The sequence below is a fragment of the Struthio camelus genome, chromosome 7 (genome assembly GCF_040807025.1).
Source record: "Struthio camelus isolate bStrCam1 chromosome 7, bStrCam1.hap1, whole genome shotgun sequence".
In the NCBI taxonomy this organism is placed as follows: domain Eukaryota; kingdom Metazoa; phylum Chordata; class Aves; order Struthioniformes; family Struthionidae; genus Struthio; species Struthio camelus.
Window position 1 is genome coordinate 14,982,737 of NC_090948.1, and position 16,688 is coordinate 14,999,424.

The 16,688-nt window shown below is 44.7% G+C and overlaps 1 protein-coding gene across 5 annotated transcripts in view; it reads right to left on the reverse strand.

Annotated features, from left to right (window-relative positions):
- NEURL1 (neuralized E3 ubiquitin protein ligase 1) overlaps window positions 1-16,688 on the reverse strand; it is a 165,142-nt gene that overhangs the window by 44,142 nt on the left and 104,312 nt on the right. For all 5 annotated transcript variants that reach the window (XM_068949748.1, XM_068949749.1, XM_009665605.2 and 2 more), the window contains one exon: window positions 16,014-16,335. In XM_068949748.1, coding sequence (XP_068805849.1) covers window positions 16,014-16,335 — 322 coding nt within the window. The remainder of the gene's footprint in view (window positions 1-16,013; window positions 16,336-16,688) is intronic.

Consider the following 16,688-nt stretch of genomic DNA (forward strand, 5'->3'; position numbering starts at 1 on the left):
AATTGCTTGCTTTGAATAGCTAAATGGAAACGTGAGGGCTTGATGCTTGAGCTAGAATTTAAAACGGGCTCAGGAAATCAAAACATCAGATCTGTGAGCGTTGGGGTTTTGCAGGAACTGAGATTCAGTTCAGCTTTGTACCTTCACTTTGTCACAGCAAACAATTCCCATCACCAATAAATGAAATTAGCCACCACTCCCAACGGGGACCGGTGGTACCTGCTCACAAAGGTTCACACTGGCTGCTTACTCTCCACAGTGCCATTTTGGCCCGCAGTGCTTCTTGTGCAACCTAACACCATCTGTCTGTCATTCTGTCATGTCACCTTGTGGTCACAGCCCAGGAAACAACATGTCACCGTCCATCTCTTGCTGAAGATATCTGAGATGCCAGCATCCTGAATCACAGCCTTCTCTCCATCCAGGCAGCAAACATCCAGAACAAATTTAACAGGAAACAAATGGCAGGAAGGCAACTCGGGTACCTGCAAATTATTTTCCTACTTTCACACCCAAGTTGCCAAGCATTATCAGAAAACACCTGGTACACATGACATTCCCCATAAGTGGTATATGTAGCTTTTAGTTGTGTCACAAAGAAGCAGCAGAGACGCGCAGCAAGGGGACGAACGGCGTACCAAAACAGGTTAGATGTAGGAAATTTTCCTACTGTGCTAATGCACACCTGCTCCAGGCCCTCTGGCATGGGTGATGGTGGAAAAGTCAGCAAAGAGATGGTGACAAGATGCCGAAAAAGTAAATGGTTTAACAGACACTGCTATGCGCAGCCAGGACCAGCGGAGGGCCTTTGGGTCCGTGTCTGCTGCTCTCTGTTCCCATCCCTTGGGCAGAGTGGGGACAGGCCCATAAAGATGGAGCCCAGTGACCATGAAAAAATAGGGGATGAGAGGAGAGAAGCCAGTCCCAGAGGAAATTATTTCTTCAGCAGGGCAGAGCCACATGGCTCCCCGAGTAGGCTTTCTGCTGAAATCCAACCACGCTGGACTGCAGCACTGAAGGCAGCAGCGGTGGGAAAGCCAGCTCAAACAAGCGAGTGGGCGTCCAAGCGACACGTCCGTGTGTGCTTCAGTCGAGAAATGCTGCTGCCAGAAAAACCAGTCTTATTGCATCTGAGCAGATGAATGTTTCATGAAGAAGGGAAACACAATTTGGGCATTTCAAGCAACTAAACCAGGCTACATATTCATATACACAGAGGCAGGCATGACATGAAGAAAGCCAACATGGTAAGCCTTACCGATCCAGTTTCCTGAGCAGGCTGACAGCGAACTATTAGGGACCCTTCTCTGAGCCATGTCCCTACCCAGAAGCCTACCTTAAAAGAAAGAAAGGGGAAGGAGAAAACATGTTCTGAGCTCAGCCAATGCTATTCATACTTGACTAATTTTAGATGTACTGAAAAATACTGTACTGGGCTAAACCTGGTCTCAGGAGGCAGAAGTTCAAGCAGTGCTCCTTTGTGGCAGCCCTGGATGGCTGCGCAGAGGATATGCAAGATAACTGGGAAACAGGACTTGCTGTCAAAACTGGATGGTGGAGAAAACGTGATTCCATAGCCGTGGCCAGGCAAAGCAACTTGGTACCAAGTCTGGCTCCTGCTAACAGTCAAACTTCTATGCTTTCTATAAAAAATAATACAATAATAGCAACTTTAAATGCCCAGAACGTATACATTTCAGACAACCTGCTATTGCAGAATATGAAGGTATTAGCAGCACTGCAGGGGCCTGGGCAACAGGTAATGCATAAGGTAACTAAGAGCAAGGGATATCTGCCTTTATGTGGCTGAGCCCTACCAGGAAGAACTGCCAATTTGCATAGACCTGATATCCTTTGGCTCACTGCATGTGAGCCATGAGTCAGAGTTCACCTAGGGACCAAAGATGATGCAAAGATGCATTAAATACTTCTTGTTTCCCCTCATTTCACCTTCGTCAGCTGAACCAGGGCAGTGCAAACCAGCTAAGGGTGCTGAACGCACCCAGAGGAGGCAAAGCCAAAGCACTGAGCAAGCTCCCTGGGATGCGTTAGGAAAGCAGGAGGCTGCGGAGCATTTCCCATGAGGCTGCAGAGGATCAGGGCCGAGCCCTTGGCTGCTGGATGCCAGTTTTGGGGAAGCAGCTCCTCTCCTGCCAGGTTGGGAGGGGGGACGTGAGACACTCAAGGTTTTTGGGAGAGCCCCCAAAACTCACAGGAGCTCCCACAGGATGTGCCACAGGTCAGGCAAAGCAAGGAGAGTGCTGGAGGAGTTTTCTAGCTCTCTATTTCAGGTCTATGAATGCTCAGAGCAGAGAAATTCATAGACCTGGCTCTGAAATGTCACGGAGAGCAGAGGGACCGGGTGGCTCACGGCACCTCCTGTAACTGCAAAGTCCTCGCGCTCTGCACGATGCCTGTCAGCCCCAGCAGGAGAGATGAAAGCCGGGAAGAAGATGGCTCACACAGACAGAAGGGTTGGAGGATGCGCTGGGCCTTGCGGGAAGAGGCTCGGGAAGAGTCGCCGTCACTTGAGGACATATGTCCGGCGCAGCGGCGAAGCCGTGCCGCCGCACGGCCCGCACTCGACGAGCCGTAGCTGCAGGGGAACATACGGCGCAAGCCAACCGTGGAGCCTCATGTTCAATGAGACTTGACAGGTCTGACCGAGCTCTGCGCTCGCAGAAAGCACCCGGGGCCCCACGGCCGGGGACAGCACCTCAACTCTGCTCAGTCCCGGCATGCTTGGGGCACGTGGGATTCAGCGTTTGGCTTGTCTCGCAGCGGGCTGGCCGGGATCCAGCAGTGAGAGCATCATCAGCGCGTCGCTGGCTCGCAGTGCACTTCTACCCTGTGCGGGGGGCGGCAGGGGGGCTACGCGCCTATGGCCATCCTTCACTTGTCACCTCTGGGCTTAGATAGCGTCTTTCTTCACAGTTTTCTAAAGGTGAGGAAGAGCTGAAAAACACGACACTGACAGGGCCGTAGGAGTGGCGGATACAGGGCCTTCCGCTATGCGCCAAGCAAGCCCGCTGGAATGGCTTGGACGCGATAGGTAAACAGTGTCGGGCTCGCTCAGCGGGGAGACATTTGTATTTAGATGTTATAGATAAGTGGTGCATATTTGAGACATCTGAAAGTTATTATTCTAGGCAGTTTCTAAACAGAGAATCACAGTTGCGTAGCCCCTTAACTCCAAGCTGACAGGCAGGATAATGATTTAAATTATTGTTAAACATAGGCTCTGTTTTAAGTGGATGGAATTCAACATCATGGTAGGTTTGGGGGGAATAGGGGTATATTGCAAAACACAACATTCCCAACGCTGATTTGCAGGAGCTTCTCTGCCAACACCAAGCATCACTTTTCACGCTATGAAAATGGCAGCTGTAGACATCCTCAAAAGGCAACATCAGACCGCTGTCTTCTGGAGCTTTCTCACTCCATCTAATTGCAAAGACTGTGAGTAAGAGAAACCGACCTTTTGAAAAACAAATCATAAAAAGTTTTCACAAATTTACTGAGTTCAACCATAATCATTTTATAATGCTTTAGAATAACACGTGATTTATGCTTCCTTTAGTTTTATTAGGTTATGTTTATTATGCTATGTTATCACTTTTTTAGGAAGAATATCCTGATTCCTTCTTCACTCCAAGTCATTTGAAGCACAACTATTGTAATATATTAAATCAGAGTATCACATTTGTTTCATCTCTGAAGTTTGTTTTCCAGCACTTTAATGTGTTGCTGTTGATACCTCCGGGCTCCACTCCCCCCAGAACCTGTCCGCGCTGTAAGCAAATTCAGCAGATACTATGATCAGAGGAGCCTTTTTGCCCCTACCATGAGCTGATTTTCAACCTGCCAAGGGTGAAGTTGTGACCACACGCTGGCTCCACACTGCAGCCTTTAAGCAGGCAAAATGCCAGCAAAAACAAATAGGTCTTATGTGGAAAGGAAAAACGGGAAGGAAGAATTAATGTCTTGCTTATTCAGCATCTGATTGTCTCTTTGTGCCATGGAGCAAGCTCCCAGACAGCTTCTCCAACCTACAGCATTCTCATTTCCCAAATGGGTAATTCACAATAATGCGAGCTAGAGGTTCTCATCTCTGCTCGTAGCATGAAGACATAATTGGGTCTAAAAAAAGCAATCGAGCCTTGTCATTTAAGGGAAATTACACAGATGATTAATAATAGATGAGCCTCGCAAAGGCCACCCATTCTGCTCAGCGTACCAGCCTCTTATCCCAATTATCCTCATCAGTAATGCCAAGAATTCCTTTGGAAGCTTTAAGGGAAATTGAGTTCACTTACCTGTATTTAAATAACTACTGTGTCTAGCAGGATAGGAGCACCACAGCAGAGCCTTTGACATACCTAGCGTGCTATAAAATCTAACCATGAAATGATAACTCATGTCTCTGCCTCAAACACCCACACTCTAAAGGCGCATACATCAAACAAACATAAGGGGCTTTGGTTGGTTCGGTAGCTTGGCTTGCCCACGTTAGCACGTGACGGACCCAATAACCGAGAGGAGATGATGCCCACAGTCTCCTATGAGGAAGGAAAACAATATCCCCAGCCCACAGAAAGCAGGCACTTACACGACTTGTCTCAGGGAGATAAGACATTTGAGCTTGAATCAGGAGCTGAATCCTAACTTTGTGTCTTGTCCTCTGCCTCCCTTCTCTGGCCACTAAAATTAACCTTCAAACACCGACTAGCTACAGAGCAGCTCAACGCTGAAGCAACAGACTACAATCACCCCAGGTTCCTTCCCGACTCTTTCAGTGGGCAGCCAACAGGGGCCTGGCCTCCAGATAAAATATTCGAGACACAAACATCTATTGGAGAGAGCAAATGAATTGTAAGGGCACCAGAGTATTTCCCACATATTTTTCATTCTGGTCCACTTTTAGTAACTCTAGCTAAGCTACTCATTTCAGGAGTTGGAACCCACAGGATTCAAAAAACCAAGTGGAAAGGGTTTCAAAACAGCACACTTCAGCAGATGATCTCAGCACAGTGCAGCCAGTTTGAAAACTCATCATTACTAAATTCTCACATCCCGGCATGAGCTTATAAAGGCACCGTGTTCCTTCCCCACCTGTAACAAGATTGCTTGCTCTCCAGAGAAATAAATTCTGATAGTTTTTCTGGTCATCTTCATGCTATAGAGTGTGGACTCAGCTACCTGATAACGAGAAAGTGCATCACTAAAACTGGCCTGAGGCTCTTCTGCGTCATCTCCTTTTTCACTTGTGACACTGAAAGACAGAAGAGGGGGCAGGTCTCAAAACAAAAATCGCAGCAGCCTCAACTGTTTGGCTCCCCCAGAGTCAGAAAAAGGATATTAAATATGGAGACAGGGTTGCAATCAGCTTCTCTAAGGAAATAACAACCTGGGAAATTCTGATTCATGCTGATTTGTGATCAAGGACTGTGACTGAGATACCAAAAAAGGAAACTCAATCAGATTTTCATGGTTGTGTCAAAATGCATTAATTCTCATCATATAACTGGAAAAGATTTAATATCACAGAAGCGTTTTTAGAATGACAGCAGGATATGGAGGCCACGGTAAAGAAAAAAAAAACACGATTATTGGACTGGAGAGACTGATAGTGAGGAAAGATTAAAAAGAACTAACTATACTATAAAATAATAGCTTGGTTAAATAGCTGCCAAAAGGAACACCCTGAGGCGGCGACAGCAGCCGTCAGCATCTGGGACCTGGGGAGGCGCGGGAGACGAGTGGCAACCACGAGTAAGCACCAGAAAACGCTTACGCTAGAACAGTCAAGAGCCAAATTTCCCAGTAGTGATACTGGCGTTATCTTTATACCTCCATGGAGTCTGAGAAACTGCTATCATTAGCTAGTTGGTTTTCACCCTTCAGCTAAGGACAGGAACGTCTTTGCTCCCCAGGTTTGTCCCATGCTTACCTTCAGTCAGTGCTTATGCCGCAGGAAGGGTGACCTGTGCCAGCCAAGAATAGCAGAGATGCAGCAAAGTCTGCCAGAAGCTCTTCCACCAGCAAAGCAGCGCTACCTCCCTGCTGGACATTTACCTGCGTGCTTATCGCAGAGAGGGGCTAAGGGTTTTTTTTCTCGCTTCTGTCATTGCCAGCAAAACTTTTAAAGCAGATCAAATATCAGCTGAATTCATTTGAATCTAGCTGAACCAAAGTCAAGCCATTTGAGTTCTAAATGCTTGGCCATAAAAGTGAACCCAGGAGGCATAAGTATCCTTTTTAAAACACATTTGTAATTAATTTACATTCCATTTCTAGACTATCTGTCAAGTATAAACCCTCTGCTGGAATATACTACATTCAGTTCACATTTTGAAGAGTTTTTTTTCAACCAAGCAGGCTAGAAATGCTACTGAAGTAGAAGACTAGACTCAAAAGGGCAACTCAAGAGACAGGAGTTATCTTGCAGCAAATTCCGCAGATATAGAATGAGGGGTGTGAAACCCCACTGCAAACTACTGACAAACAAAAGAGTATCTACTCTCTCCTCACAGAGTCTGCTCAGCCTCAACCAAAACATCCCTTTGATAGACCTGGCAGTGGACTTACCAGAAGACGTCTGTAATAAATTCACTGCATCATAAAAGGGGCCTTTGCTCAAAGAGGAATAGGTGTTATCAAGAGCAGAATGAAAAGCCACCAATCTAATTTGGGATGTAAGAAACATCTGACTTAAGTATTTCCCCATGGAGCGTTTTTCTCCTGCATATTCATAATCCCTTTGCTAGAAACAGCACCAGCACTATGTACTTGACCTGATAAAAGAGCTCACTTCTTGGCCAGGAACACACCAGGTGTCCAGAGTGACCTATGCCACCCTGAGCTACCTGACTTCACTCTTCTCCAAATTCACCACTAAAATAGTATTTGCTTCTCAGGCCAGAAGAACCATCAAGCACACAGCCCAGTCCTTGCATAACTGTTGACTACTGATTAACCACAGACCACTGATTTTCACCTAGGAAATCCTGCACAGAACCCAGTAACTAGCAGATGGAGAAGAAAAAGGTTGAGCAGGGAACTTAAGCACAAACTTCTCTTCAGGAGCGTGAATTAACAGACTTACTCAAGCATATAGCTGGTTTCTGGCACACAGGGTACAACTACACATGCACATGAAGTTGGTAAGTATTTAACCATCTTGTTGAATTCAGCCCCTGCAGCCTAAACAATCTTTTCCAAGCAGCTTAAAATATGACCACATCCCTGGGTAATCAGTCCATTTGGGAACTACATACATTTGAAAACCAGTATCTTATTTCCAGTTTGAATATCCCCTGCATCAGCTTTCATCCATCTGCCTACCAAAATAGACCGCTTTCTACCTTACCATTTGTAGCTATTTGGACTGTAGGCTCTTTGAAGCTTATTTGTTTCTTACAGAGCACTGCTCTTTTAGGTCTCACATCTAGAACTGAAGCACTAGAAATTAGAATATGAATAGTCATAATAGTAAGTATGGGCTATGACCAAATTATTTATACACTTCAATGAGCTGATTAGGTTGACTTGAAATTGCCAGTCCCTGCAGCTCTGCAGTGAAATTCTCCATCAGTTCAGTTTTCTGTTCAGTTGTTTCTTGCTGACCTTCACTATGAGGCCAATTTCCTTCCACCTGCCTGAGCAGCATTAGGGTTAAGATCTGGAGATCCCACCAAAGCGGTCAGCTGATGCCTGTGAAAGGCTTGGGAGGGTGATGCTGCTTCCAGACACTGAAGAGGGCAAACAAAAATAACCAGGAAAACAGCACTGCAGAAGCAGGATGAAGAAATGTAATTGCCTATAGAAACACTTTGATCAAATTATCATCAGTCTCTTTGGTTCAAGTAGCCATCCACACAGCGCTGCAGTGCTGCAGTCCTCCCCACTCCAGGGCTGCAGAGAAAGAGGGATGTTCTGCATTAAAGAATTTAAAGGCTTCCGTTCTTTCTATAAAAGTGATGCAGTGCTTATTGGCACGGTACTGACATGGGAATAGGATTACTGGATTCTAAAGGCTTTTTCCCTGGAATGATCTTTATCCTCTTAAAGGAAGAGAGAGCAATTAAGGATTTTTTTCCCCCAGAAGAGAATTAATTTTCTGTCAAGGGTCACGCTGGTAGGCAGGTGCATCACAGGAGATTTTCATCTTAGTCAGCAGTACAAGATTGGAGTCCATGGTCAGCAATCTCATCTGTCAGTCTTTTACCCCTAGTTGATACGATGCAGGTAGAAGTATCTTGGAGAACAGAAGTTGCAGCTAAACGTGACCAAACATGAGAGGCACAGGAAAATAACACTCGTACTTGCAGAAACTTTTTCCAAGCAAGACCTAGAGGTGCTGGCCGTTGTCAGAGACGGGGGATTGGATTCAGTAGACCTTCAGTGAGGCACCATGGTAGTCCTTTTGTGATGTGCCAGGTGCGTATGCATCCATACACACCACAAGAACAGAAGTCTGGAAGGACCGACACAGCTAAAAGCTGCAGATTGACTTGAAATGTAACCGGAAGCATGAAAACATCTCACAGTGTATTGTGGAGATCAGCTTTGGGATTCTTGGGGTACGCAGCCTGAGCTTTAGTAAAGTTAAGGGCAGAACTTTCCTGGAATAGTACTGGGCCCCAAGATGATATCGTCAGGCTAAAGCCAGGGCTAGGTAAAAGGCTGCAGCGAGTTGAGGACGGGAGGAGAGCAGTGTGGCGTGAGACCAAAGGCCCACCTATCCCCGGGCTCTGCTTTCAGCAGCTGGCAAAGTTGATTCCTGGGGAGAAGCAGGCGTGTGGGGCAAGCAGACATCCCTCCTCCTCCATGCATGCTCCGAGCTACCCTGACCCATGTCCAGAGCCCCGGTGACACCTTTGTATTTGACTGTCCTCAAAGCACCACTGAAAATGACTTTTAAAAAAATTATTTGACTCAATACATCTTCTATCTAGACAAGCCTGAAGCTGTACCATATTGTTTGCACAGAGAGAAACCTGGTCGTATGAATTGCATACCTTTCACATCAGAAGGGAGTCATGTACAGAGGGGCTGTTGCTGCCTACGAAATCTTAACTTGGATCAGCACAGGTTCCCTCAGTCAAAACTGTTTTGTTCTCTTTGGGACAGGCCAAGCAAAGTCTGCAGGAGCTCCTGGTGCTCAAGGTTTAGCCAGAGAAGTCATGAAGGACTAAAAACCAGAGGCAAGATTTTGCTCACAGTGCAAAACCAGAGCGACTTCACAGGTGGCTGCGAGTTTAAGCCGGTATAACTGAAAATAGAGTAGGACTGTAAGTAAGGATTTCTAGATAGAGCCCAGCAACAGCAGTTCTGCTTATACAGTTAGGAAAAACAAACGGAGACACTGGAGTTCAAAGCAATCTCATTTTTAGCTCTGCTGCTGATATGGATGGTAAAGTCAATTTAATTCTGCTAGAGGTACCTAACTTTTTTAATAACCCAGACGCCTACATGGATAACAAAATCATGCCCTCTGTATGGTAAACTGCATATTCAGTAGCTGTGATGCCAACTAGATGTTGAAATGACAAAGTGCTATCTCACACCAGGAGAGACATACTGTACAGAGCCTGTGCTTGCTTCATCACATGAGCAATGCTGAGCTGTCATCTGTCATACAGGCTTAGGAGAACAGGCCTTCCTCAGCTGGAACAGCTGGAAGTGTAAGATCAGAGCAATAAACACTTATTCTTCTACCACATCATCTTTTTGCACCTCCAGTTCAATTGTCTGACACTGGGGTAAATCCACTCTTTGTCAAGGTACGCTTATTAATGAAGAGGAGTCAGTTTTCAGCATTACGAGCTTAAGGTTTCGTAGAGTTTAAACTATTTTGCTGAATATTTTTGAGGACGGTATTAAGAAAGCTGCAAAGTTTTAACTCCCTATTCTAATATATTCTCTCTGCTTTTTTTTTTTTTTTGAAGACTTCTGTAACTTATAGAATTATAACAGGAACCCCATCAGACAAACTAGGGAAAATACTACTCTACGCTCCATAAGTATCTGTTAAGAGGATATATATATTTTTAAGAATAACATAGATATCTTATCCTAATAGTCATGAAAATCCAATAGTTCTAATCAAAGTACCAAATTCTCTTCTAATATAAGTAGTTCTTTGAAATCTTTCCTCAAAAGAACATACTGCTCCATTAGCAGTGTCTGTTCTTATTCTCTAAGGCCCTACCAGAAACTTCTGTAAACTTCTGAAACTTCTGTAATTAACTATAACTGTTTAATTAATTCAGAATATATCCAATTATTCCAGTAGTTTATGCCTCTAGAAGTAGTAAAATCAGGTCAAAGCACAGCACCTTTGAATGGGAAACACTGTTTCCAGCCTAAAGGTTCCCTGCTTTTGCTAAAAAATAACAACTCTTTGCACAAGCAAGGTAAACGTCTTAGTGTAAACCAGTAATACTCCTTCAAAGCAACTGCCAAATCAATAATCAGAGCAGATATGTAATGTGAAATTGCCTTTTTTTTTCTTTTTTTTTTTTTTTTTTAAATACAGGGGCCTGTCTTTGCATTGTCTGTGTCTAGACTACAGCAGCCACGTGCCAGTATGTGCGTACACCACCTACAATTGTCAGAATTGTCAGGTTGTCTTGTGCTTTCACGGGTAACATGGAAAATACTATTTTATAGCTTTTCTTGCCTGTGTTAGGAACAACATTGCATTCTCTCTCCCCATAGGAGATGCGGGAAAACAATGACAACTGACTGTTTGCAGGTGGCATATATCTTCCCTTCATTAAGGAGGACTCTGTCTAAACACATATTATTCTTTTCCATCAGATTGTCACAAGCTTTCCCAGGGAGGGCACATAGTTTATAGCTTCCACTTTCACGCAGTATACTACAGAAGTACACTGCAGTCATATTTGATAATCCAGTTTTGCTCAGCACGAACCACTCTCGGAAGACAACTGTGCCTACTCGCATGTGTCAGCGTAGCGACAGAAACGCACTCCTCTGGGCGATGGAAAATGAAGCTTTCACAAACTTCACATCAAAACTAAAATAGTAGTAACCACATGGTAAAACTGCAGATGCATGTGATAAATTACATTTTTCAGTCTTACACCATTCATATCTGAAATTTGCCCATAAATCCACCTCATTCGGGACTTACTTAATGTTGCTCCTAAAGCTGCTCTGGAGCTAGAGATTCAGTTTACCCAAGAACCGGCATGGGTAGAGAAAGAAAACATTTCCTTCCTTCCCTACAAAACGTGCAATTTCCTTGTCAAATTTACACTAGCTTGAATCTCGGGAAGGGGAAATTTCCCTCCATGATCAGTGCATATTTCGACTTCTGATACTTTGCAAACATGAGGTGATAACAAGCTAGAAAGCAGATCTGGAGAGAGAAGATTCCCCAAATACCTTACGTAATACACAGCGCTACAGTCAAATCTGCGTATGCACTCATGCTCGATGTGTATGTGCATACAGTTTCTACTTCTGCAAAATTTAATGTAGGTACATTTGAAGTTTTTCTGCTTTGCAAGGTCTTACTAGTTTTTCACATATTTTATATTACAAGAAGTTGGTGAAGCTTTGCTTTCAACAGGTGCCCTTCAGTGGGCCAACGTAAATATAATTATCCTTGGTTTTCCAGTTTTTTGCTAGTAAAAGTACCAAGACTACTGTAAAATACTGGCTGAATAAAAATAGAGATGGCTGGTAGAAGAGCATGAATAGAATAATTAACAGTAAAAGTGTTTGGATTTTGACCATACTAGTAATGAATGAATGGGACTAAGGAAACCCAACAGGCTGTTCCCTACATGTAATCTCACCAGAAACAGAACAGGGGGAATGTGCGCTGAAATCATAATTTCTTTGCAGTCCCATTTTTCCATATTTTTAGAACACATTTGTTGTAGTTTGGCAGAAAACATACTAGATACTTGGACTGGATGATCACCAGAGGTCCCTTCCAACCTCAACTATTCTGTATTTCTGTGATACAATAATCACTACGAGTAAAATAGGGCAATTTTCAGTAAGGTACCATATAGTGGGAAAACCTGGAATTCCACCCCAAAAGATACAGGAATATGCTGAAAACAAGCATTCCTCTTTGCCTTACACATCCCTAAGAAAAGCTGCCACCCTCGCTGTCCTGCAGTGACTCCACCAAGAGAATACATTAACATTTCTTCATCTACACCAGTCTTACTCGCCGAGTGCTTGGCACAAGCCAGGTAACATGAGACACCACCACTTGGCTCCCTGGCGCTGCCATCCTTATTGCAAGGCTCTGAAGGCCCCAGGAGTTAAACAGCTGGTCCTCGCCTTTTCTTTTTTTTTTTTTTCCTTTTTTTTTTTTTTTTTAAGGCTTTACTATAGCAGGGAGGCAGCAGACTGCTTATATTCCCTTTTTCTCGGACTCTCTTCGAAGTGTGAATGAGCATGTGTGTATGTTGAAGTGATAACATAAGGCTAAGCCACATTTGGAGTAAATATTACTTTAAATTACCCCATGTCATCCTGGAATGTAAAAGTGCATTTGTGCAAAACTAGCTGCCCAAAAAGGGAAGCAGAGCTGTAAACCATTCTGCCTACAAGTTGAGCATGTCAGCAGGACATGCTGACATATCACTGTATAAGGGTATACATATCACTGTATAAGGGTATGTTTACAGGTCACTTAAGCCAGCATCTATGCTGAAACCCATGCCCTAAATCAACGACAACAGCCTTGCCTGTATGGGGCCTTTACATCGTGGCAGGAAACCAGCTGAGGCCCTGTGGTCAGGGAATGAGATCGCAGCGGAAATTTGAGCCTTTTCGTCTATAGAGTGTGGGTGGGGGCAAGGAGATCAAGGAGCATTACTGCTAGTGACCACGGGAGCACTGCGGTCCATTTTAGTGTGAACCTGTTGGCTTCAGCCACTTTCAAGGCGGATTTAAACCCATCTCGTTCGTTCACTCACCAGTGACGGCCAAGAGGTTGTCAAAACTCAGCTCCTGACCTCCCTTTGGCTGAGAGCCAGTGGACTACGCAAGTGCTTTTTACCTGTTTTGCTGCAAAATCAAGCAGGCAAAGAAGCTATATAAAATACTCTGCATCTGAACGCACAGCAAGGGCATTCACACTCAGGAACTCCCGCGACAGTCACACGCATGCCTATGTACCGAGAGCAGTAAATGCACATGAGTAATTATCAGTAGGGCTGATGTGATGGGTAAAGCCGTAAGTGTACGGAAGTAAAAAGTTAAGGTACCTAATGGTACATAGTTTTTTTGCTAAACAGAGCTGGGCCACACGGACAGGGCTCGTGGCATCCCTAGAAGAGGTGATGCTACTGTAAGCCTCCGGCAAGGCATTTGACCTCTTCCAGGTTTTGGGAAGAGACAGTCTCACTGGACTTAGTAATTGGCTCGCTTTGCAGGGTCCTTAATTTTGGTTGGGAAGGCTACCGTGATGCAGGTAAGAGAAACTGTAAGCTTGGAAGTTGTGACTTCCAGTGACATTAATATACCCTGTGAGTTTCACTGCAGAGAAGGGAACTTGCAGGGACAGAAGACTTATTGCTGCATCTGTTTGCTTCAGGTAAGTGTGAGTTTGGAAGTGAAGTTCCACTCTTGGGGGTAGGAGGGGAATACCTCCAAGATAAACAGAAGGACAACCCCCAGAAATGGCAAGGCTCAGTCCCTTGGGTGAAGTACACACAAAAATCACAGAAAGGCAGTGCAGAGGGGCAGCATGAGATTGTAACTCTTTAGTCTTCATACATAAACCACCATCAAAATAATGAAGCTCAAGAACAAGGAGCCCCTTTGAGGGGGGGGGAAAAAAATAAATCACTGAACTGGAATCTAAAATGCTAGGCTCTTCCGTTCAACACACCTATACGCCAGCATCCCCTCCATCAGATGCCCTGCATGCCATACCAGGCTGAATTTGACCATGTGTTTGTAGCTAAGCTATGAAAGTCATTTGTCAAGTCCCTGTAGTTTTTGGCAAGTTGTCCTGTGCTATATGTGTGGTCTGCTTTACTAAAACTGGCACGTAGAGCTTTGCACTGGGTACGGCTATATGATCCAGAGGCAACACAGTTGATGTTTTCAGTGCTCGGATTTTTAGTGCTGTGTAATAATGAATGGAGACACAGAGGACTCAAGTCGAACATGTTTCGGCACAGTTGCTAGGATTAAAGCCTCCTGAAGGCTGTTGGAACGTGCTATAAATATGTATCTGAGCTCCACGCCAACTGTGTAAACTCAGAAGCTGCCTGCTTCATTCAGAGAGTTTATACCAATGAGAGCTGCAATTAGAATCTGGAACCTGTTAAATTAGAGGCGAATCAGGGGCTGGTAACAGTCACATTTTCCTTATGAAAAGGGATGTAGAAGATGCTGGGACAACACAGGGACAGATGACAGATAGGAAATCATTTCTTGAGTGTTTTGAAAGGAAGCACATAATCCAGAGTTATGGGCCTTCATTAATCAGGCGCAGGAATCATGAGGTACCAAATCTCGCAACAGCCTGGAGGACTTCTGAGTCATTTATAAGCTCTTTCTAATTGAATCCTTAACATGACTCTTCACCAAACTCTAGATCCCAACTCAAATTTATCAGCTTCTTGGCCTAGGATCAGTTGCCTAGTGGCTCTGACTCAAGCTGATTCATGACAAAAGATAAATCTTTCTACTCCTAAAAAAAAGCTGCCGAGAAATCCTTTAACTCCTTCCTCCGCATTGTGCAATCTTGGGCCGGTAGTTTTTGCAGTGAGGTCAGTCCCATTTCTCCATCTCCTGAACCCACATCCTTCTTCCCTGCCATGCAGGTTGCTATGAGCAGTCCTGCCACCATATTTTTTAATACAGCAAACTGCAGGAAGGAGGCAGAACTGTCTGAAAGGGGCTTTATTAAAGCTTCCAGTATGCAACTTGAAGATGGAAAGGTTTGTTGTTTTAACAGAATTAGCAGGCTGAAATACAAGGAAAAGCCAGAATCTCCCTCAAGGTTGCAGGACCATCTCATCTCCATTAGGAACTTCAGTTAACAGGTACAACCTAACTTTTCCCATAGTGAAAAGAAGAACGTTGAAACTACCGTCACACGGAAAAGTGCTACGATTTGTCCCTCAGCAACATGGCAAAGCCAATTCTAGGCCCACAAGCTGACATCTTTGGTTCCCCACTAACCTCGCTGCCCACTGAGCTGGGTCCTTGGTGACTCTTTTCAGTGCATACGTAAGTTCTATAAGCTCAAATACCCCAAACCTCGACAGTCTGCCTATTTGGAGCCAGACTGACTCCTCAGGAGTGCCAAACTACTTCACTTTCAAATGAGGATGGCAGAAGACACAGGCACTCAGCACTCCTCACACTCCAACCACAAGCGTCTTTCCGATCTTCAGGCTCCAGAACATGAATCAAACTCCTCTGCACAATTCCTACACTGCGAAAGCAACATCCCAACAAAACTAGCAGCAGCTTCTCGTAGGTTATTTGGAACAGATTCATATTATAAATCTGCCCACTCACCCCGCCAGAAGATCATAATAGTGCCATCTAGGAAAGAATTATCCATAAAACGTAAAATATTTTTCCCACTTTGGCTTGGAGAAAGCAGCAAGCAAGATTAAAAAAAAAAAAAAGTTTTACAAGGTACATTCCACACTCCAGAATATGCTCCAATACAGTTCAGTTAGCACACGATCTCTCAGTAGAAATCTATTTATTTACAGATGATATATCGCAGTGGTTGTTTCCCACCCTCCCACTTGTGTGATATTTACATGCTAAACTCTAAACACTAGTTAATCTCGGCCCAGACTGTGAGATGCTCTGAGAAGGAATAACATCCTTTTCCCTTCTCTGTCTCATCTCAGACTGAGCGCAGCGAGTGGGATGGACCGTGTCAGGCTGGTCCATCACAGGGGACGGGACAGCATCATTCCTTCAGCCTAGGACTCGGGCACGATCCCCACGTCACGTGGCTGTGCCCCGCAAAACACACTCACCTAAGAGCTGCACGCCACGGGTGAGTCCGTAGACGTCAATCAAAGCCCAGAGGGGTTCTGCGGTCCTCACCCCGCTGAAGAACAGCATCGCAGCAGAGTCGTTCACCCGATAGAAAACCCGTCCCTTCTTGTCCACCCAGAACGCTATGATGTTTCCTTCGTTCGCAAACTCTTCTGGCAGAGCCTTGGCCCAGAAGCCACTTTGGGAAACCAAGTCGGGGCATGCATACTTTGGCAGGGTGTCAGGGTTAATCCTGGATGGATCCTTGGAAGTAAAGCCAAGTCGAAGAGCCCCACTCCAGCAACATTGCTTTTTAGTGATCTGCAAAGATAACAGCAGCAATAACAGCATTTGGCACTCAAATGTGTATTTGCACACTACAGGCTCTATGCCATCAAGCACTGAAGGCCACCGCAGAGCTCCAAGTGCTTAGTTCCCACGGAATGGGCCCACTAGAATCAAGAAACATTTTACCCACCAACAAAACACTGCTTCAGCTTTTTAAAATGCAAATAGCCATGCTGCACACTCAAGAGACAATGCACGTATTAAAAAATAAATAAATTACATCTGTGGGGAGAGATGACATGTAATTACAGCTGCATTATGACTCACTTCTATTTCTAGGGTAATTCCTTTGGGCCTAAGAACTGTCCTCTTGCAAAATGTGCCAA